The following is a 22,756-nucleotide window of genomic DNA, read 5'->3' on the forward strand; positions in this document are numbered from 1 at the left end:
TATGTATATATATATATATAGAGAGAGAGAGAGGGAGAGAGAAAGAGAGAGAAAACGAAAGAGAGAAAAAGAAAGAAAGCAAGATAGGGAGAAGGATAAACATATGGATGTGTAGATGGATTTAGATATACAGAGAGCCACAAAGATGGTGACAAGAGACAAGAAATGAGAGAAGAACTCTCAGCGATAAGCAACTGAACAGACAGTGAAGGTTAATGTAATAATAACGCACAAAATTATTCCTTTATATTTTATTACATATATATTTATGAAGTTGGCGTCTATATTCGCAGAAGAGGAGATAGAAACCTTTTCAACCTGGCCCGTCTACATGTCAAAACTCAAGTCCGTATGACCCTCATTAAAGAAATACTGTTCGCAGAAGCCCTCTAACAACTCATTGAGCGCCTCGCCCAAGCTTGCAATGAGTTTGGTCTGACTACGCCTCAAGAAAACAAATGTCATGGCTTAAGATGTCAGCAACGTCCCTTGCATATCCATTGGCGATCACACACTGGAGGTGATGAACGACTTCACCTATCTAGGCTCCATTATTTCCAACAACCTGTCACTGGACGCTGAGTTAAACACCCGCATCAGCTATGGCCCGCCTGACCAAGAGCGCATGGAGTAACAACATGCTGACCATAAACACAAAGATGAGAATATATGAAGCCTGGGTCCTCAGCATCTTACTCTACTGCAGTGAGATATGGACCCTCTACAAGTATCAAGAACGAAGACTAAATGCCTTCCAACTGCGTAATCTAATAAAGATCTTAGACGTTTTTGCCAAAGCAAATCTTCCAAGCATGTTTTCTCTCCTCTCCCAGAGATATCTGCTTTGGGTGGGGCACGTCATTCGCATGCAGGATGGCCGAATCCGCAGACATCCTGTATGGCGAGCTCTTAGTTGACAGTAGACCAACCGGTAGACTACTCCTCAGATTTGCAAACGGGACTTAAAATCCGGCAACATCAACCTAGTTGACCTTGAATCCTATGCACCGGACCGAGAGTCCTGGGGGTCAAAGTCTAGTGTCCGACTGAGCGAGGAGAGAAGAGATGGACAGTGGGAGGAGAAGAGAGGTGTAAAAGGACAGCATCAGCAGCAGCATCGGCAGAGCATGACAGAGGATATACCTGCGGGAAGTGCAACAGAATCTGCCACTCTCACATCAGTCTGCTCAGTCACAGCATGACAACCTTCAGGCGCAATTCTCTATCGTCTATCTAGACGGAAAGACGCCAACAACAACATTTTGTGATTGTGTATAATTCAATTTTAAAAAGTCGAGAGTAACAATCGAAACCCTACACTTAATGTTTTCAATTTATTATTTTCCTAACTAGATTCTTAAATGTTATTATAGTTTTAAAAAAAAAAGAAAAAACATTTTAATACATTTTTTTTAATCAAACAATTTCCGAATGTCCAAATATTGTCGTTTTTTACACAAGAATGTTTACATACATATTCTCCCTGGCGGCTTTATACAAGGTTTAATCCAAATACATTTGATACATAAAATTTATTAAGTTGATGTACTTTCCCGGGCAACTACGGTTTAACGTGTACATATATAATCTATAGTCATTATGTAAAAACATATAGATGTAATTAATGTCCGTAAATATATTACAGAACAGAATTTTTCTCAAATATTGTACGGAGACGGAACGTTTATCAGAAAATAAAATGTGTTCAATTAAGAGAACGAGTGTATAAGTTTACTTTTTGTTTATATATTTCAATGTTTATGAAAATATATTTTAGCTAGACATTTTGTTAGACAGCAAATGCGTCTGATTTTATTAAGAAGGTTGTTTCAAAAGTAAAGCCTCCTTTTTTAACTCGAAATGTTGACTGTATGCGAAGACGGAAGTGGTGCCATTAGAATGACGAATTTATTTTTGTACTTAATTACTACCATTCTCAATGCACTTTTACCAGCGATGAACGATGTGCGTTCAGAGCGCGCTTTGTTATACGAGGGCTGAAAAGTAAAGCCTCCTATTTTTAGCCCACAAAGTTGAAGAGTTACGAATACGAGAGTGATGCCATTTTAACGTGTGACCTTTTATGTTCCAGAATTTATTTTTCTACATAGTCACCTCCATTCTTAATGCGGTTTTGCCAGGAATTTCGTAGTGCATCTCTACTTCTGACGCCCATCCGTGATAAGATTTGCTTCTTTAGAGTTTTACACCATAACTATCTGTAACAGAGAGATTAAACTTTCAGATCGTGAATTCATAAGTTCAGTCATCATAACAATGAAATTTGCAATTTCCTTCAGTCTATTAGGATGAAATAAAAAATAGGAGGCATTGATATTTTGCACATACTGTATCATATTGCTAAATATGCGAGTTGGTGAAATGGATAATGACGCGGACTAACGACCTCGGTGTCAAGTTCGAATCCAATCGGTTAAATAGCACTACCCTCACTTTAAAGTCTTCACGCCGTCTCTTGCCTAAGCACTTGAAAGAATTAGCAAAAACAACAATCAAACAACACAATCAAGCTATTCAACAAGGTTTAGCATGTTAGTCCATACAATTTTACTTTACTATTACTTAAAAAAAAAGAATCAATAAATACCGTCCTACACGCATTTGCAAGTAGATTGCTAAATGACCATTATTATATTAAGAATTATAGAGATATGTTCACACCCTTTTTTGTCTGATTTCGTTCACAAATACTTTGTAAAACATGCTTTGCGGAACTATGTGTATATTCCATCCCCGTTTTAAAATTATTACATTTATGCATAGCAAATATATATTCCTACAAAGACGATAGCAAACACTTTCACTCTCTATATATTACGGTCTTTCACTCGCCCACATCACCGATACAAGATTTTATCATGATTTGTACATAATCGCTTCTTTCAAGAGGTATAGATATTATTCATTAAAATATTACAACTTAACTGCCCATAAATTATTCGTATTAACTACACTATAAATATTTATTATATTTGTTTAATGGATTACAGATATATTTAGCTATAAAAAAAAGATTTAAATTAAAACGTGTAGATCACATAATGATTTTGGGTTAAATATTTTACGTAATTGAGACGTTAGCATTAATTTATTCTATTGTCATAATGAATATCGACGTAAATGAACATATTATCTATGAAAATTATTTACAATTTTATACCCACTGTACTTTCATATACACAACACAAAACCTTCATAAATACATAAACTTTATCTATTAAAATATATAGTGGCTTCATTTATACACACACACACACACACATATATATATACATATATATATATATATATATATATATATATATATATATAACACCCGAAAGTATCCTGTACCTCTATAAGGCCACCATTCGCCCATGTATGGAGTATTGCTGTCACATTCGGGCTGGTGCATCTGCTACTAGTCTCTGCCTCCTAGACAAGGTTCAAAAGAGAGTCGCAAATCTGATAGGCCCTGAAATGGCCTCTAAGCTTCAGCCTCTGTCCCATCGACGTAATGTTGCATCCCTCTGCTTGTTATACAAGTATTTTAATGGTGAATGCTCTGACGAACTGCAGACACTTGTGCCCCCACGACGTAGACTCCCTCGACAAACCCGACAGGCAGCTAAATCCCACCCCAACAGAGTATAGATCCCTAGATGTAAAACATCTTTCTACTCCAGTAGTTTTTTCCCCGGAACCGCTAAACTCTGGAATGTCATTCCAGGCCACTGCTTCCCCAACTGTACTGACATACAGAAGTTCAAGTGTAACGTGAACCGACATCTTGCTGCCCAAATCCCAACATAGTACCCCAGTAGTTGTTGCCCCTGATAGTAGCCCCCTACACCAAAGTAGCAATGTGCCTTGTTTGGGGTGAAAATGTAATAATATATATATATATATATATATATATATATATATATATAAAGTTGTTGTTGTTGTTGTTGTTGTTGTTGTTGTTGTTGTTGTTGTTGTTTTTTAAACGATAGATTCGGTTAATATTGGCTTCGCCTCGAAGCCCGATTTTTTTTTATTTATTTTAGAAACTCGCCCATAATTTGTTTGGACGTATATATAACATTTTTTTAATTTATTTTTATTATTTTTAAAACAGTAATCTACGTACACGCGTGTTTCGAGTTAATTAACTCTCATCAGCCTAGCTCAACTGTTTCTAGGGATCGAACTTCAGATCATGTTTCCACGGTCTATATATAAGGAGGACAGGGTTGCATGCTTATGTGTTTGGCGCTCCCATCCTCCATGTTGTAATGTGGGTGAGAGAAGTTTTTCGGTGGGCTTGTTGCCACGCGTTCTCTACGATAAAAATCTGAAATATTTTTTTATGTATCGCACATGGTGAAAAAATGTTTAGATATAGTGAAGAAAGCTTAAAGTTGTGACACGTGGCTGAAACGCGTATGGTGGTATGCTTGCGGCTTCGTCATCCACTGCCAAACTTATAAATAATTTCTGGCGTTCAAAATTACGTTGCAAATGCTATTTAGGTGGTTAGGATTCTCGTTCGAATAAAAAAGTTGTTTTCGTTCGTTATAGCGGTGGAGTGAACGTGTGTCACTGGAGTTACGTCTGTGCTGTAGTGTGACGTTCGTTGGGGGTGCTCGTAACTTTTTTTTCATGCAGAAGTGCTTCCAGACTGAGGTAAACAAGAACTGGTTAACAAATGGCTTTAGTTTGAAGCATGCGAAAGAAAAATTGACCTTTCAGGTTCGCGAGGCTAGGCGAAGAGCGAAAGAAAGAAGAAAAAACAACAAAGTTCGGAAAATTACAGTTCGCAAATAAAAAAGATTTTGAAGATGAGAATAAGATGTCTATACTATTTTTATATGTGTGTAAATATACATAAATGCTTCTTGGTATTTTTAATATTATTATTTGGGCTGCAACGAAAAAAGTTTTTTCTTCTTCTTGATCGGTTTGTTTTTAAATTTGTTCGCCATCAGTAGCAAAATAAAGATGGCGGTAGATAATATACGCACGTGCGTTGGACGAGTGAGAGTTGGTTTGCAGAGAAATGTGACGAAAAGTGTTTTTTTTTTTTTTTTTTTTTGTAACTGCGTCTTCTTTTTTATTTTTGATTGTTTTCAATTTTTATTTCTTTTAACTTTTTTTTTTTTTTTTTTTTTGCTTTACCGTACTGTGATTTCGCGACTATGAAAGTTTGAAAATTTTTATGAGCGTAAAACGTCGATCATCGTTGATGGGTCACCATTATTGTGAACTCACGTCGAGGTCGACCAATCTGTAGAGGATAGGATGCCCGTTATAGTGGTTGGGGTCCCAAACTCTTTTGTTGGAAAGGTAAGTGAAAGAAGCGAATGTTGCTTAATGAAGACACGAAGTATACCAACATACGATAATAAATAAATATAGATTTATTTGCATTTAATAACAAATCAAAGCAGTAAGAATTTGTAGTGAAGGGTGAACAAGTAATGTTACTTGCGTTTACTTGCTTTTAGGCCTTAATATTTTTTGAGAGTTCGAGCGCGGCCTGGTTGTTTCCATCACGTGTGCATTGTCCTGAGGTCCAGCAAAAAAGAGAATGAAATATATAAAACGGAAGTCGACGTAGCTGTATCGCCCACTGGTGGCAAAGCATTGTGTTACCAGAGTTGAAGGTCGATAATCGTGTTTACCTTAGGGTCCACTGTTTGTGAGTGTGTCCGCGTGTGATGAACTTAGTTCCCATATATAGCGAAACAGTACTGTATATGGATGACTATAATGCTCCTTATCTTGGGTTGAGCATACGGGAAATGATATACAAATTGCCATTAGCGTATTAAGCGACACTCTTTGAGTAAAACAAATCGAGCGGAGGCATTTGGACGATGTCAAAATATCGTTAATTCATTACCCACTCAGCATCAGCCGTATAAGCGTAATGGTGAGAAGCCTTGACTGATGAGCTGTGAAACAGCGAAACAGTACTGCATGTAGATGACTATATATATATATATATAGTCATCCACATGCAGTACTGTTTCGCTGTTTCACAGCTCATCAGTGCGGCTAGACAGGCAACTACCTCAAGCCAGGATTAAAACCCGACCGTTTGTACGGCAGTCAAGGCTCCTAACCATTGCGCTATTGGCGGCTGCTTGAACGAGTAGTGAGTTTAACGATGTTTTGATATATATATATATATATATATATATATATATATATATATATATATATATATATATATATTATAAGCTAATATATTTCATATAAACATACAAGTTACTTTAACAGTGATCAATATGTGTATGTAGCTTAGAAATAGTGTGAACAATATACTTATAGCAAGTAAGCTACATTTAGAAAACGTTCATGTTTCAATTGTATAAATACTCAAGCAATTAGGAATTCTCATGGCATAAAATGTATATGTTTCTGTGTTTCTTGTTGTTATGCTACTATTAAATGGAAGTAAATCAATTTTCTTACAAGAGTTAAAATCACTATTGTATAATTCTCCCTTGCTTATGACATGCGTCTGCTTAGAAATTAATAATGGTAACTGATTATTGTATTTTATAGATAATGTTTGGCTTTTTAACTGCTGGGACAGTACAAGGTCCAACATAACGCAATTGGAGATTTTATCTGAATATTAATTTGCTTGTTCGTACGTCGAGTGTTACAAAACAAACAACACAATCGCAAACATTAATTAATGAGAAACGAATTACCTCTCTTTATAGTAGCTTGTTTTGATAAGCTTCTGGGTTTGGCCTTTACTTCTGATCTGAAATGGAACATGTACTCTCTTTCCAAAGTCGCTGGGAAAATGGTGGGATCCTTCTGCCACTCCAGAAGATATCTCGCTTCTGGTGCATTCTCTATCTATATAAAAGCCAAGTACGTCCAAGGATGGAGTACTGCTGCCACATTTGTGCAGGAGCTACTAAAAGCAGCCTATCCTGCCTTGACAGAGTACAAAATAGACTTCGTGACTTAGTGGGGGATGCCCTTTTCTCTTCCCTGCAACCTCTCTCCCACAGGAGAGACGTTGCCAGACTATCTTTGCTTTACCGTTATTTCCATGGCAAGTTCTCGTCTGAGCTCCAATCTCTGGTCCCCTCTCGCTAATCTTTCACGAAAAACACCCGTCTATCTGAAACCACTGTCAATAATTTTTCCCACTCTTTATCTGTGTCTAAATCAAAACGTAGATTCCATGAACAAAGCTTCTTTCTTAGAAGTGCATGCCTGTGGAACTCTCTACCGCTTGCCTGTTTCCCACCTGACTACAACTTGGATGTCTTTAAGTCCAAATTAAACAAATTCAACCGCCCCCTTAAGTAATGACACTTTATCAAATCTCCAATACTAACGAATACTACAACACTATCCCATTGATTACTGTACACGCAATAACCCTTATCTCTGAGTGGCTTCTGGGCCTTAATAAGTGGTGACTTCCGTGTAAAAAAGCTCTTTATCAGATAAAAATCATTATTTCCCCTCCAAAAGTTTTTAAAATAAAAAACATTGCTGCCTGTTTACGATTTCAAATTGGCTATTTTATAATTAAAAAAAGGTATGTTGAGAGAAGAATGTAAGTTTCTATATTAGTTTCTTTTGTAAAATAATTTTAAATGTGCACGTTTAAATACATCTCTTTTTTTATAATTCATATAAAAAATTAGTCAGAAAAAACAAAACTAAAAAGTTTGTTGTGTGTTGAATTTTCCTTGAAAAAAATCTAACTTTTTTTACATCAATTATTTTCAGCTTGAAAGGATTTAAAAAAATTGTTTAAAATTCGTCGTTATTTGTTTTATTTTATTTTATATTTGTTATATTTATAATGTGTTTTAAAAAATCTCAACTTCATTGCAATTTCTATGGATTTTGCTATTAAATATTAAGTTAGATTAGACTATACTTTGCTTTTGCTGTTTTATTTTATCTCTCATTTCAGTAAAATGACATTAGTTATTAAAATAATGTTGACGCATATTAAGGACTATAGGATAATTAGCCAAAATAAAGCTTATAGGATGAAAGCGGGCGATGGCTTCACATATAACGCCAATAAAACCATATGTAACCTGGGGAACTATTAAATAGAGAGTTGAAAAGGGTCAAATGGTTCTGTTGATTGATGTTGAACGAGCCATTCTAACAGGAATTTTTTAAAGTTTTATGCATATAATTATAGTACGTAGCGGATCGCAATCGGAAGCATTTTTAAAATCATGTGCAACTTGTTAATGTTTCGAAAGCGAAACCTGAAAAAGATGCCAATACATCTAGATGTGAGGATATCTACTCTCTTTGAAGGAAAATATTTTGCGTAGTTAACTTTCAAGGCATGCGATAATTCAATGTTGCTTCCTGCTCTCTCTATTTCTTTATCTTTCTCATTATCGCTCTTTTTACTACCAACCATAAAAATGATTTACTATCGCTAAACTGTTCTTATCTGTTTTAACTTTGCCCTTCTATTTTCTTATATCTCTGTTTCCCTCTTCCTAATCTATAATTCTCTCCCTTTTCTCTCTCAGAATATGTCGGTTGTTAACTGCTACTAGACACTGTTCACTAGGTTGCTATTAAATCAAAAACGGAACGCACAAATGAACAAGACACAAACTTATTAATAAAGTTTGATTTGCATCTTTTGAGAAGTACGAGTTTTTCTAGTATTTTCTAATTTCATTTATGCTCGACTCTTTATGAAAACAGACTTCAAATACAACAGCACAGAAATATAATAAAATTCAATAAAAAGTCGTGATCTTTGTTGATTTGATTTCTTTGAGTATTCTTTTAGTTTTTTTTTTGTTGTTGTTATTTTAGCTTTGTTCGTTTGTTCCCAGGTTTCCAACAGTTTCAAACAAAATTATTTCTCTCTTCTATTTTTCTTTAAAAAAAAATCAAAGCTATTTTCTTATTTTATTTCAGAACACGAGGAAAGAAATACTTTCGACAATTGGTAGAGTCAAGACGGTGAGTCTATTTTTTGTCATTGTTTATCTGGAATTAATTCATTTGAAAAGCAACGGATTGCATTGATTAAAATGGCGTCCATTAACTAAAATTAGTAACAGCGGGGAAATTAGGAAAACAACATGAATGGAAAGAAAATAAGAATTTAATTTGATGTATTTGTTTGTTTACATGTCTATCAAACGTAACCGAAATTAACTTGTATTTTTATTAGATTGTTTATATTTCAAAATACGTAATAGTAAAATTCATAGATATTATGCAAGAATTCTGCACAGAAAATAAGGTTTTACAAAAAGGGAACACTTTACTTTATGTGTATATGCATATAGAGGAACAGATTCTCTAAAGGCAGCAATAGTAATGTAATACTTGTCGATTCGAATGTGAGACGGAAGTTTGCCATATGAGGATAGATCATAAACGCTACAAGTGATTGAAGGCAAGGCGTTTCCTCTAACATGTCAAATCTCAGAAAAGAACCAGAAGACAGATGTAGACCATACGTCTAAGGAATAGTCCTTTTTTTCTAAAAAGATGGAAATCTTCGTTTTAGAGTCGTTTCTCTTGTCCTAGATGCACTTTGGGTCCAGTGAAAAGTATTCGAACACCTAAAAACAGGAATGGGGCGATCAAAATTTGCGATGATTAATGATGTTACAAAATTGTTTCAATCATTTGAAAATGTCAAAGCGACCAAACCGATGCAACTGCCTTGTCCAATCGGTGCAGTTAGAATCATCTGATAGAGGACAACAATAATGCAAATAACTGCATAAAAGTATGAAGCTGGCGTATGACCACATGCTTCAAAGTAGCAGAAGACTACGAAATTATAAAGTTTAGCCTGGAAACATAAGTATACAGTAATTTAATTACTCCTTTGTTGTGAACGGAGGCGAAATCTTATGTATAAAACCTTAATATAAGTATGTTATCAAAGAGTAAATTTTTATCAAAGCAAAACTGATCAAAATAAGAAAAGCTTAACACTATTTATGTTGCGTTGTGGAAGTCCATATAGATGTAGTGAGTGTATATATGTTTGTATATACGTGTCACATTCAGCTATATGATGTGTATATATACTTGTGTCCGTCTATGGCCGTCCAATGTTGTGATCGTCCAATTTAAAGTGCGTTTTATGTACACTTAATTACAGTTAATAACAGGATAAGGATGTACATAAATACTTTTACAACAAAAAGGACGAATAACATTTATCTGGGGTTGTAACATCGGGCCAATTCGTTTGACGGAAAGCTGTAATGAAAACTCTTCCCAAGAAAATGACAGACCTCGAGTTTTATATTCGACAACTTTATTTCAGATGTTTTCCAATTTGAAAAGCTGCCGCTGGTCTTGGACTAACGCATTCTAATCCCCTCTATAGTGACTTGAGTCACTCTCTCTCTCTCTCTCTCTCTCTCTCTCTCTCTCTCTCTCTTCCCCCCTCTCTCTCTCTCTCTCTCTATTTATCTCTCTCTTTCTCTCTTTTTCCCTCTCTCTCTATTTCTCTCTCTCTCTATCTCTTTTCCCTCTCTCTCTCTTTCTCTCTCTCTCTTTTCCCTCTCTCTCTCTTTCTCTCTCTCTTTCTATCTTTTCCCCCTCTATCTCTCTTTCTCTCGCTTTCTCTCTCTCTCTTTCTCTCTTTTCCCTCTCTCTCTCTTTCTCTCGCTTTCTCTCTCTTTTCCCCTCTCTCTCTTTCTCTCTTTCCCTCGCTCTCTCTATTTCTCTCTCTTTCTCTCTTTTTCCCTCTCTCTCTATCTCTTTCTCTCGCTTCCGATCTCTAACTCCAAATCATCGTATCTTTTCATTAACTCTAACTAAAGTCCACCTCACTTTATAATGACCTCTACGTAAAACTGTAAATTTTTAATTAATGTTCACATTCTACATCCTTTACATTTTAACATAAATAATGTTTTCGGTAAATATTTATTTTGTTAGGATAACATACTATTTTTTTCAAATATTACAACAATCATAATAATCGGCTCTTATAGTTTGTTTCTGGTGTTTTCCGGTAGACTACCAAGATAACATTAAGAGGAGAAAACAATAATATTAAATGAAAGACGAGGAAAACAGTTGTACATAACTTTATAATATCAACAAATTATTATTTACTATTTACGTTATTATTTTATTCCTTAATTCTCATTTCATATTTAAATGTCATTAAGTTAGATTTTTTCTATATGTGTATGTTGTATAATTCTAGCCTTTTCCTTCTTTTGATAAGAAGCATTTAGTTCCGAAATGCGATGGTCTAAATAGTTTTTTTCTTAATTTCCCCCTTAACTTTTCTTTGTTGCTCTAATGGTATAATAAAGTTATATATAACGTTTATTCCTCATCTTTCATTTAATATTATATAAAATCTTAACAGATGATTATGTCAAATATACAACATTTCATTATGGATATGTATTTTTAAAAACTATGAACTCCCGTATAGTTTCAACTAGATAAATATGATTAAGCCGGACTAATAGCTCGTGTAATGATAACTTAGAGAATCAGTAAGAAATACTGAAAACTTGAACAAAAATTATTTACGGCGCCTACATACGAGAATTCGACAGAAATATATATATATATATATATATATATATATATATATATATATACATATGTGTGTGTTAGTTCATATATGTGTATGTGTGTGTGTGTGTGTGTGTGTGTGTTATTCTACGTATGCTTGTACAGAATGATTTTCAAGGTCATTGGACGTATAAGCAGCATAAGGACGCTGTTGTTGATGTCTTTTAATTTATTATAATGTATTTTTTAAATTCGAGCAATCCTCCGTCCGTTGTTGGAAAATACAGCTACATTTTCGGACAAAAATCGAAAGTTTTCCTCGAAATATCAAAATAAAATATAATGCATTTAAAACACAAGCGTTTTTAATGTTTTTACACCTGTCATTGCCCTAAAAATAAATATATATAATTATTACAATAATAATTTTAAATACCTGCAGATACTAGTGTTTCATTATTTTGGGAATAATCAGTGCAGTGTTACACTATTACTACCGGTCGGGAGATTCGAACCCGGCCATTTCTTACTCCATTAGCAAGGAGCAAACACCACGGCCAATCTCAACCGCGAGAAATATCGTTGAAATTTTAACATTTATTTTTTAAATCTTATAACATCCGGCCATAGTGGTCTAATGATTGTAACTTAATGATTTTCGGATGTGAGCTTAAGTGACCGACTTTCTATTTAAACTTAAATTGCTCAAAACTAAGATATCAAGTTTCTTTAAGGGGCTGACATAATCAATAATAATAATTTTGAATTTTAAATGCCTACATTACATATATATATAAGTGTATATATATATACATATATATATTTGTATATGTATGTATGCATACATATGTGCATATATATATATATACATACATACACGTGTATATATATGTATATATATACATACATATGTATATATACATACGTATGTGTATATATATACATACATATGTATACAAATATATATATATAGATAGATAGAGAGAGAGAGAGAGGGGGAGAGAGAGATAGTGGAATATCGACAATAATATAAAGAACGGTAAAATTACAAAATTTACATAATAGTTGTTTGTTTAATTAAAAATTAAATGAAACAAAAGAAATCTTTGCAGGTGTATGTCGGTATTTGGTTTCACATATAACGTCTTTATCGGTTTGATTTATATCAGTTTCAAACCTATGAACAATATAAGAAATTTCTAAAATTGAATTTTTTTTTTGATAATTAACGAGAATAATTTTTTTTCTTCAAAAGATTATTTTACATGTAGAATTTTCCAATATTGTCAGTACATATAACGATGAAGTCATCATGATGAATGAAATCTTATTTTTGAAAAACTTTATAAACAATATATGTTAAAAGTTTTAGAAATTTATTAACTTAGCAAAGTAGTATTTTTAGATCAGCTTTCATATATATATATAATGGTTATATCGATTGATTTCCTAAATGTAAATCCAATAAAACCTGCGTGATTATTAAAGAGTGCTCAATGCAGGACAGAGCTGGTATATGGCTTGTTTATCATGCAAACATTATTTGTTACGTATGTGCATTACAGTGGAATCCCATATCAAGAATATCACCTTATCAGACTAAAAAAGAATAGATATTGAAACAGAAGCCAAATTTTTATTAGTTTTTATAAGATATTTGTGTGGTGTACGTTCTAGAAGTAAATGGGGTGTTTAATTTCTGAATGATGAACAGTAGGGGTTTTAGGGAAGTGTCGTGAAGGAAGGGAGTATAAACAACCTCCAAGTTCAAAGAATACGAACCCACCTCCCACCCCGGCAGTTTCACTAGGCGAAATCGTACTTCGCCCTTCTCCCTAACTCTTAATTCCTTCCTCTGCCACACCTCCCGCCAAAACATACACTGCTCACATTCACAAAGTATACACCATACCTCTTTGCAGAAGGCTAACCCTAACACCCAAATTCAGTAATTTAAAAATTTCTTAGCAAAATAGACATACAAAAAAGCACACAGACACACACACACATCTGTTATACATATGATTTAACTAATTACGTTTTCTTAATTGATTATAACAAATAGGTTTTCGTCTAGTACGATCATTCGACAACCCAAACACGATTCTTTGTCTCTAATTAGAGTTTCCCATAAGAATTTTACATCAATTTATAGATGCAGTCTTTTAATTAATAATCACTTAAGGTGTGAAAGCACTGGCCATGGACAATTACAAATAGGTACTTAATGAATTATATCTAACACGCCAATGTATTTTAATCAAGACGTAACTTATTAGAGGTACGTGGACGCATCTAAACGATATTTTTTGTGAAAAACATCGTATGGATCCAATTTATATAATAGAATCTTTTTTTCTTTTTTTATTTTCCATAGAAATGGAATGATCCTGCCCTAACCTGGTATCCAATGCAACATCATAATGTAACCTTCGTTCTCCTTGAAAGAAAATACCTTTGGAGTCCAGAAATCATTATTGACAATGCGTACGTATACACAAAGATTCTTAAGATGCATCCGCTAAAAGAAATAACGCTAAAAAAAAATCAGAAAAATTGTAGCTTATACTGCGCTGCATATTAAAATGAAATAGACAAGTGTTGTTTTTTGTCTTAGCGTGTGAAAAGCACATTGGTATTCTTCATGTTGATTGTTGTGTGTAATCACATATGAATCATTTATAGGTTATTTTATCAAACAAATTATTAACTTCAAATCGTGCGAATGCAATGTGTAATTCATTGAATGCATATAATGTATACATACTCAAATATTAAATTGAAGTCATATTTTGATGATAAAATCTTCATGTTTTTATTTTCATAGTTTTTTATTTACAAATAAATTCACAGAAATTTAGGAATCACATTATAACGTCTTCGATAGCATTTACTTTTTTATGTTAATGGATGGTTATTGTTTTTTTATTTGATTGAATATTAACTTTTTGTTTCATTCAGTATTTTTAGAATGGCGTTTATCTACTATATTAATGAAGTAAATTACATTTTCAAATTTAAATTCAGTCACCATAGGACTATAAATACAGGCGCTATATAAATTCTGTGTATCGCTTTATTGCAGGTTAATATTGTTTTAATCTTAAAATTGATATGAAACGCAGAGAAGTGGAATTTAGTAAACTTGAAGAGCATAACAAGATGCCTTATTTCCCTGATTTTTGTGGAATTTGAACAAATATTTTGAAAATTATGTGAATATTTCTTTTTTTCTAGTAATGTTACGTGCATCACTTTATTGCAAGTGTCTACAAATGTATATTTATCGGTAATAAAACCATATTCTGACTTCCTATTTCTATTTATATGAAATAAAGTACATATCAAGTAACAAAAACAAGAACTAATTTCACAATATTTTGTTTAAGGAAATATTTATTTATCAACATAATTCCCTTCAAAATCATTTTGAATTGCCTCTTGTAAACTGATGATGTCAATCGGCATATTTGAGATATAGAAAACTTCAAAAATCTTTATCCTTCATAAACTTTCATCTTTATTATTAACCAGAGCTGCTCAATTGCGTTTATATCTGGAGAACAAGGTGGCCATGTCATCAAATTTTATCCAATGACTTAAGGTAGGATATTGTAGCCTTGGCTAAGTGGGATGGCGCATTGTCGTGCATAAAAATCAAGCCATGGTGTCAAATGCTCATTTAAAAATAATATCTAAGACACTTTGACACCTTCAATTAGTTCATCGCAGATTATTACAGTCCAAACACATAACATCTCCATCTTCCTGTTGACGACGGAATCGATGAAGGTAAGGAATCCAAGAGGACTTTTTGGCGCACACATCTGGTCCATCAAGAGTTGCTCTGGTCTCATCGGTGAAAAGAACATTTTCAAAGCTGGTTTTCATGCATTTCTGAGCCCAAGTAAAACGATTTTCCTTATGAGTTGGGTTTTAAACAGGTCTTGCTATGGTCTTTATGCTTCTTACAATTTCGTTTAAGACATTGCAGCGTGTCCTTCTGGACAAGAAAGGTATTCCAGCGTTGTCAAATATAGCAGCACTGTTCAGCTGCTTAATAAGTTGGCGGTGAATTTTTCTAACATTACGAGTAGAAACTGACTTTTTGGTGCCTTTGTCCTACCTCGGTTTGATGTTTGCATGTTCAGCGAATGGCGACAATGTTTTTCGATTTCTTCGAAGAACCTTTGCTAGATCTACCAGATATAAACCTTCTGCAAGGCCTGCAACAACACGTTCCTTTTCACTAGCTGTCAATCGACACTTTTTAGGCATTTTGGGAGACCTGCAATAAAAAAAATTACCAGAAAATAGAAATATTAACATAATTTTCAAAATATTTGTTCAAATTCCACAAAAAATCAGAGAAGTCAGCCACCGTGTTATACTCTTCCATTTTATCAAATTTCACTTGTGTGCGTTTCATTTCGTTTTTACTTCATATTATCTTTCACCCATTATACCTTCCCTAAGTAAATACGAATTTCGACTTTATTTTTACGGCGCTTTAATTAGCAATTAAAATAATCAGGAATAACGGAATATAATTACTGAATGATTAAAAAAGATTTTTTACATTTACTAAAACTCTCTGGAAATAATACTAATACTAAATAAATGTTTCCCTGATCAGGAAGAACAACATGCATCACTTTTAGATCTGTTTTTGACCACAGTTCCTGATGATTGTATAACGAAAGCCGACAGCCCACTTGGGAACGCTGATCATGCAGTGATAATGGTTGAAATCGCCCTAAACTCTAGACCCAAAACTGAAGAGCCAGTGCTCAAAACAACGAGATATTATAAAAAGGCTGACTGGGAAGCCATCAGAGATCTTATCAGAGATGCCCCATGGGGAAATATTTTTTCTCTTCCTGCTGAACAGTGTGCAAACGAGACCACTGAATGGTTCAAAACTGCAATCGAAGCGCATGTTCCCATGCGGACATTCTATAGCAAGCCCCACTCTCCCCAATGGTTTACTTCGACTTGCGCAACTGCCATTGCTCAAAGGCAGCATGCATTCCGCAAATTTAACCGACATAGGTCCAGTTCAAACAAACAGAAGTATATAGAAGCTAGAAGTAACGTTAAGAAAGAAATAGCGACAGCTAAGAGGGAATTTACGGAAACTACTAAAAAACGCATCGAAGCACAAAAACTAGGAACTCGTGACTTCTGGAAAAGCTACAACAGTGTAGCAAATAATGGGCAATCAACAATTCCTCCACTAACCAACAATCACGAGGTTGTCTCCTCAGCAACGGAAAAGGCTAACATGCTTGCCAGTCGGTTTGCCTCAAACTCCACACTGGATCCTTCCAACCACCCTCTACCTCAATTTCCTATGCGGACAGACGCCACGCTAGACGATCTGAAAATCACTCCTGCTCAGGTGCATGCTATCATAAAAACATTGACACTTCAAAAGCATGTGGACCTGATCTCATCCCAGCTGTGCTATTAAAAAAGTGCTCAGCCGAAGTAGCTTCAGTTCTCTCCAAACTCTACAACAAATGCCTTAATGAATCTTGCTTTCCGGGCTGTTGAAAAACTGCTTATGTAGTACCAGTATTCAAGAATTCTGGCGAAAGAACTGACCCATTAAATTATCGCCCAATTAGCCTCCTGCCACTTTTCGCCAAAATATTTGAGACCTTAATTAACCATGCTCTAGTCCATCACCTTATAGATGCTAAACTTCTGACCGACCAACAATATGGATTTAGTCAAACCCGTTCCACAGCAGACATCCTCACTGTAATCTCTGAACGCATATACCATTCACTGGACATAGCGGCAGAGGGCAGAGCGGTAGCTCTAGATATATCTAAGGCTTTTAACAGGGTATGGCATGAGGGTCTCCTCAGGAAAATTAGATCATACGGTATTACTGGTAGAATACTTAACATAATTAAATCCTTCTTAGATAAGAGAAAAATCCAGGTGTCCTCGACGGTCGTACATCTAAACAATATGATATAAATGCGGGAGTGCACCAGGGATCTATCCTTGGACCTCTATTGTTCCTAATATTAATAAATGACCTCCCCGACAAAATTGCATCTGAGATGGATATATATGCTGATGACACCACACTCTATAGCAGGCACGACAGGAAAACAAATGAACACATATCTAAAGTAATGGCAGAAACACTAGAGGATGACCTCCAATCAGTAGTGGAATAGGGACAAAAATGGATGGTCACGTTCAATGCCGCCAAGACTAAACTGGTTTCATTCAATAATTACAAGAAACCTTCTCTACCACCTATAGAAATGGCCAACGACTCTTTATCTGAGAGTACGTCTTTCAAGCTCCTTGGCCTAACGTTCACAGGAAACATGAGTTGGAACCATTACATCGAGGGCATTGCCAGAGCTGCTGCAAGGAAGGTGGGCTCTCTCTATCGTGCTAGAAGACTACTAACATCTGAAAGTATCCTGTACCTCTATAAGGCAACCATTCGCCCATGTATGGAGTATTGCTGTCATATTTGGGCTGGTGCCTCGGCTACTAGTCTCTCGCTCCTTGACAGGGTTCAAAAGAGGGTCGCAAATCTGATAGGCCCTGAACTGGCATCTAAACTTCAGCCTATGTCCCATCGACGAAACGTTGCATCTCTCTGCCTGTTCTACAAGTATTTTAATGGTGAATGCACTGATGAACTGCAAGCACTTGTGCCCCCACGACGTGAACACCCTCGACAGACCCGACAAGCTGCAAAATCCCACCCCCACACTGTAGAGATCCCTAGATGTAAAAGATCTTTCTACTCCGGTAGTTTCTTCCCCAGAACCGCTAGACTTTGGAATTCCATTCCAGGTCACTGCTTCCCCAACTGTACTGACATGCAGAAGTTCAAGTGCAACGTGAACCAACATGTTGCTGCCCAAATCCCTACATAGTACCCCAGTAGTCGTTGCCCCTGATAGTAGCCCCCTACACCAAAGTGGCAATGTGCCTTGTATGGGGTGAAAATGTAATTTAAAAAAAAATTAAAAAAATAATTCATATTTTTATGTAAATATAAAAGATTCTGATGAATACTGACAGATATGATTTAATATCGCATTCAATGGCCGTTACATGTATTATACACAACAAAGCTATATGTAGCTAATCTGATTTCATCCCATTGGGATATTCTAAATTGCATTCTTAACAAAAACAATTTCAGCAGATCCACTCAGTTTAAATGAAGTCGCTTAGAGCAGCCATGTCAAACTCAAAGCCCCATCAGGGTCACATGAGTCGATTTGTATTATCATGGGAGCCGCAAAAGTTGAACATATTAAATAAAATATGTTGTTATTGTTTTTCTTCAATTTAGAAACATAAGGACAAATTTAAGTAAAATTTTAAGTAAAAGTAAAAAAAAACATAGTTTTTACTTCATTTTAGAAGAGAGATCATTTTTAAAGAAAGATAATCCTCAAAATTCAATATCAACTATCTAACTTTCAGTTTAAATAAAAGATGTCAGAGCCCACACGATAAAATATCAATTTAAAAACATAAATCTATACATTAGAAAAAATAAACTTTAGTTATATGCAGTAGCTAGGCGCATTTAGGTTGAATTATCATTTAGCTTAGATGTGTCGTTCTTTATATTATACAGGGCAAAAAATCTGATCAAATGTATGTATGTATGTATGCATGTATGTAAGCTAACATTCACATGTGCGGTGACTTCAATGTCCATAACATGGAATGGCTGGCCCACTCAAATAAGACAGGTTCTGTCAGGATTTTGCAATTGCCTATGACCTCACTCAGATTGCTCGCGAGCACATCCGTGTGCCCGATACTACCGGTCATTATGCAAGCCTTCTAGACCTTTTTCTCCTGAGCTATGTTCATGTTTCGTTCTATCTCCTCTGTGATCCATCGACCCATCCGTTGCATCAGTTAAGATAAAAATTAAATGTAATAAGCCTTCAGACGTATCTCTCCACCGTACTATATATCGATACTCTATGGCTGACTGTGATAGCTTCCGTAGATTTATATCTGATATACCTCTGCATTCCATGTTTAAGAAGGATGTGTCCTCTATAGTATCAGACCTGATCGAATGGTTACTTGTAGACATAGACCGATTCATACCATCAAAAAATTTCAATAAAAACCTAACAGCCAGCCATGGTTCTCCCCAGAATGTGCTGCTGCCATTACTTTTTCCATAGCTACCAACGTAAGATGCACTGAGCCTAATGCTGCTTTCAGGACTGCCAGCAACCACTGTAAAAGAGTAATAAAAAATGCAAGAGAGCTATATGCTCAGTCCGTTAAATTTAAGTAGCTGATCAGCGTCTTGGTTCCCAAGTTTTGGCAAATAACAAATAGAATCTTGAACAGACGCGTGCGTTCTATCCCAACCATTATCAATGAACCAGAGGGCATCTCGTCAGCATCAGACAGGGCTTAACTATTTGCAAAGAACTTTGCAGCTAATTCTACCCTATGCGACGAAGGCCATCAACTCCCCGTATTTCCTCCTATAACACACAGCACGCTGGGTAACATACAAATATCTGTGCGTGAGGTTGCCAAGCTAATCAAGAACCTTGATTCCAGTAAAGCAACTGGCCCTGACGGCATTCCAATTATAGTGTTGAAAAAGCTTCAACCAGAACTTGCCCCCGCACTTACAAAACTGTTTAAGCGTTGTATTAAGAAGTGCTTTCCAACACCCTGGAAAACCACATCAGTATGCCCTGTATTTAAGAATTCAGGTGATAAGTCATCTCCCTCTCAGTACAGACCAATAAGTCTCCTGTCTGTCATGAGTAAGTTGCTGGAATTCATATTAAATAGAGAAGTAGTAAACCACCTCAGCAGGAATAAACTTCTTAGTGACACACAATATGGTTTGTGCTCTACATCAATGATCTCCCAAAACACATACTTAAATCATTTGTTGATATATATTCTGATGACACGACCATCTACGTCAACACATCAAAGGCCATAAATGACAAAGTTCTCTCTAATTCTCTGATCTCGAGCGCATGGTACAGTGGGGAAGGAGGTAGCTGGTTACCTTTAATGCATCTAAAACCAGGCTACTATCTTTACATCGTCTACGTTCTGATCCCCATCTGGCATCAATTGAAATGGATGGTTCTCGTCTAGGGGAGGCCCCATTTTTTGACAAACTTCTGAGTTTGACCTTTACTCCTGATCTGAAATGGAACACGTACATCAAGTCTGTTGCCAAGGTCGCTAGGAAAATGGTAGGATCCTTCTACCGCTCCAGAAGATATCTCACTACTGATGCAATTCTCTATCTATATAAAAGCCAAGTACGTCCAAGGATGGAATACTGCTGCCACATTTGGGCAGGAGCTGCTAAAAACAACCTATCCTGCCTGTACATAGTACAAAAAAGACTTCGTGGCTTAGTGGGGGATGCCCTTTTCTCTTTCCTGCAACTTCTCTCTCAGATAAGAGACTACCGAGCCTGTCTTTGTTTTATCGTTATTTCCATGACAGGTGTCCGTGTGAGCTCCAATCGCTGGTCCCCCTTGCCAATTTTTCACGATAAACACCCGTCTATCTGAAACCACTGTCAATAATTTTCCCCACTTTTTATCTGTGCCTAAATCAAAACGTGGATTCCATGAACAAAACGTCTTTCTTAGAACTGCACGCCTGTGGAACTCTCTACCGCTTGCCTGTTTCCCTCCTGACTTCAACATGGATGTCTTCAAGTCCAACATAAACAAATTCTTAAAGGTCGGTAGTACTTGGTGACCAGTAGTCTGAGATGTCGGAAATTTCTCTGTCTCTGTCTGTCCTTGTGGCCATGTCACTAGTAAGGGTGCTGGAGATAAACGTTTTGTCTGGACTGACGTTATCCGCCTGATAGTCAGGGACCCGAACCTTGGATTAACCACTAATGAGGGTGTCTTATCAGCAGGCGCAAAGTACTGGGACTGCTGTATTGCCATTTGGTGAGTGGATCTGGACCATGAAGTAGTCTCTGGTGGGGCCTCTCGATGCCATACTAGTCGGTAATTGTTACGGCTTTACCTTTTCGTGTGCTACCAAAAAAAAATTTTCCTGTCTTTTTCTCTCTTACTTTCCCTCTCTGTACTGCTCTAACCAAGTATGCCGACCTATTCCACAAATCCCAAAACCTCAACATGAAATGTCTCCAGAATAAAACCTCGATTAAACCTAGAACCCCATCTTCCAACGTAGACCCCTACTACAAGGTCTCCTTCTCCAATATCAGGGGTCTACGTTCCAACCTTCCAGAGGTTGAAACACAATTACAGGAGACGAAACCGGACATATTATTTCTAAGTGAAACTGGAATAGGGCCGACCACTTCCCTAGATGAGTTCATAATTATCGGATACTCCAATTTGACAGCTAAATCTGACACCCAAGATCGCCATGGGTATGAAATATGTGCCTACATTAAGGATGGCTTCCCGTGTGGCAGGGATATCTCTAGAGAAGATCCTAATTTACCCTATGTGTGCTTCAGGGTTGCACTTGCTTACACCACTGCATTTATATTTGCCCTCTATAGGCCCCACAACAGCGGACTTTTTTTTTTTTTTTTTTTTTTTACACAGTGATCACCACTTATCAAGGCCCGGAAGCCACTCAGGGATAAGGGTTATTGCAAGTACATTACGTTAGTGAGGAGATTTGCTGAAATGTTTACTTAAGGGGGCGGTTCATTAGGAATTTGTTAACATTGGACTTGAAGACATCCAAGTTGTAGTCCGGAGGGAAGCAGGCAGACGGAACAGAGTTCCACAGGCGTGCAGTTCTAAGAAAGAAGCTTTGTTCATGGAATCTGCGTTTTGATTTAGGCACAGATATAGAGTGGAGGGAAATTTTTCACAGTGGATTCAGCTAGACGGGTGTTTTTCGTGAAAGATTGGCGAGGGGGGACCAGAGATTGGAGTTCAGGCGAGCATCTGCCATGGAAATAACGATAAAACAAGGACAGGCTCGCAACGTATCTTCTGTGGGAGAGAGGTTGCAGGGTAGAGAAAAGGGCATCCCCCACTAAGCCACGAAGTCTATTTTGTACTCTGTCAAGGCAGGATAGGCTGTCTTTAGCAGCTCCTGCCCAGATATGGCAACAGTATTCCATCCTTGGACGTACTTGGCTTTTATATAGATAGAGAATTGCATCAGTAGTGAGATATCTTCTGGAGCGGTAGAAGGATCCCACCATCTTTCCAGCGACCTTGGC

General features: G+C 36.1%; 1 protein-coding gene across 1 annotated transcript in view; it reads left to right on the forward strand.

The window, feature by feature from the left end:
- LOC145292194 (neuronal acetylcholine receptor subunit alpha-3-like) overlaps positions 1–22,756 on the forward strand; it is a 442,298-nt gene that overhangs the window by 354,664 nt on the left and 64,878 nt on the right. The window contains exons 4-5 of the mRNA XM_080138499.1: positions 8,929–8,973; positions 13,898–14,007. Of these exons, the coding sequence (XP_079994625.1) occupies positions 8,929–8,973; positions 13,898–14,007 (155 nt within the window). The remainder of the gene's footprint in view (positions 1–8,928; positions 8,974–13,897; positions 14,008–22,756) is intronic.

This window comes from Euprymna scolopes, chromosome 13 (genome assembly GCF_053919585.1).
Source record: "Euprymna scolopes isolate OS-2025 chromosome 13, ASM5391958v1, whole genome shotgun sequence".
Classification (NCBI taxonomy): Eukaryota; Metazoa; Mollusca; class Cephalopoda; order Sepiida; family Sepiolidae; genus Euprymna; species Euprymna scolopes.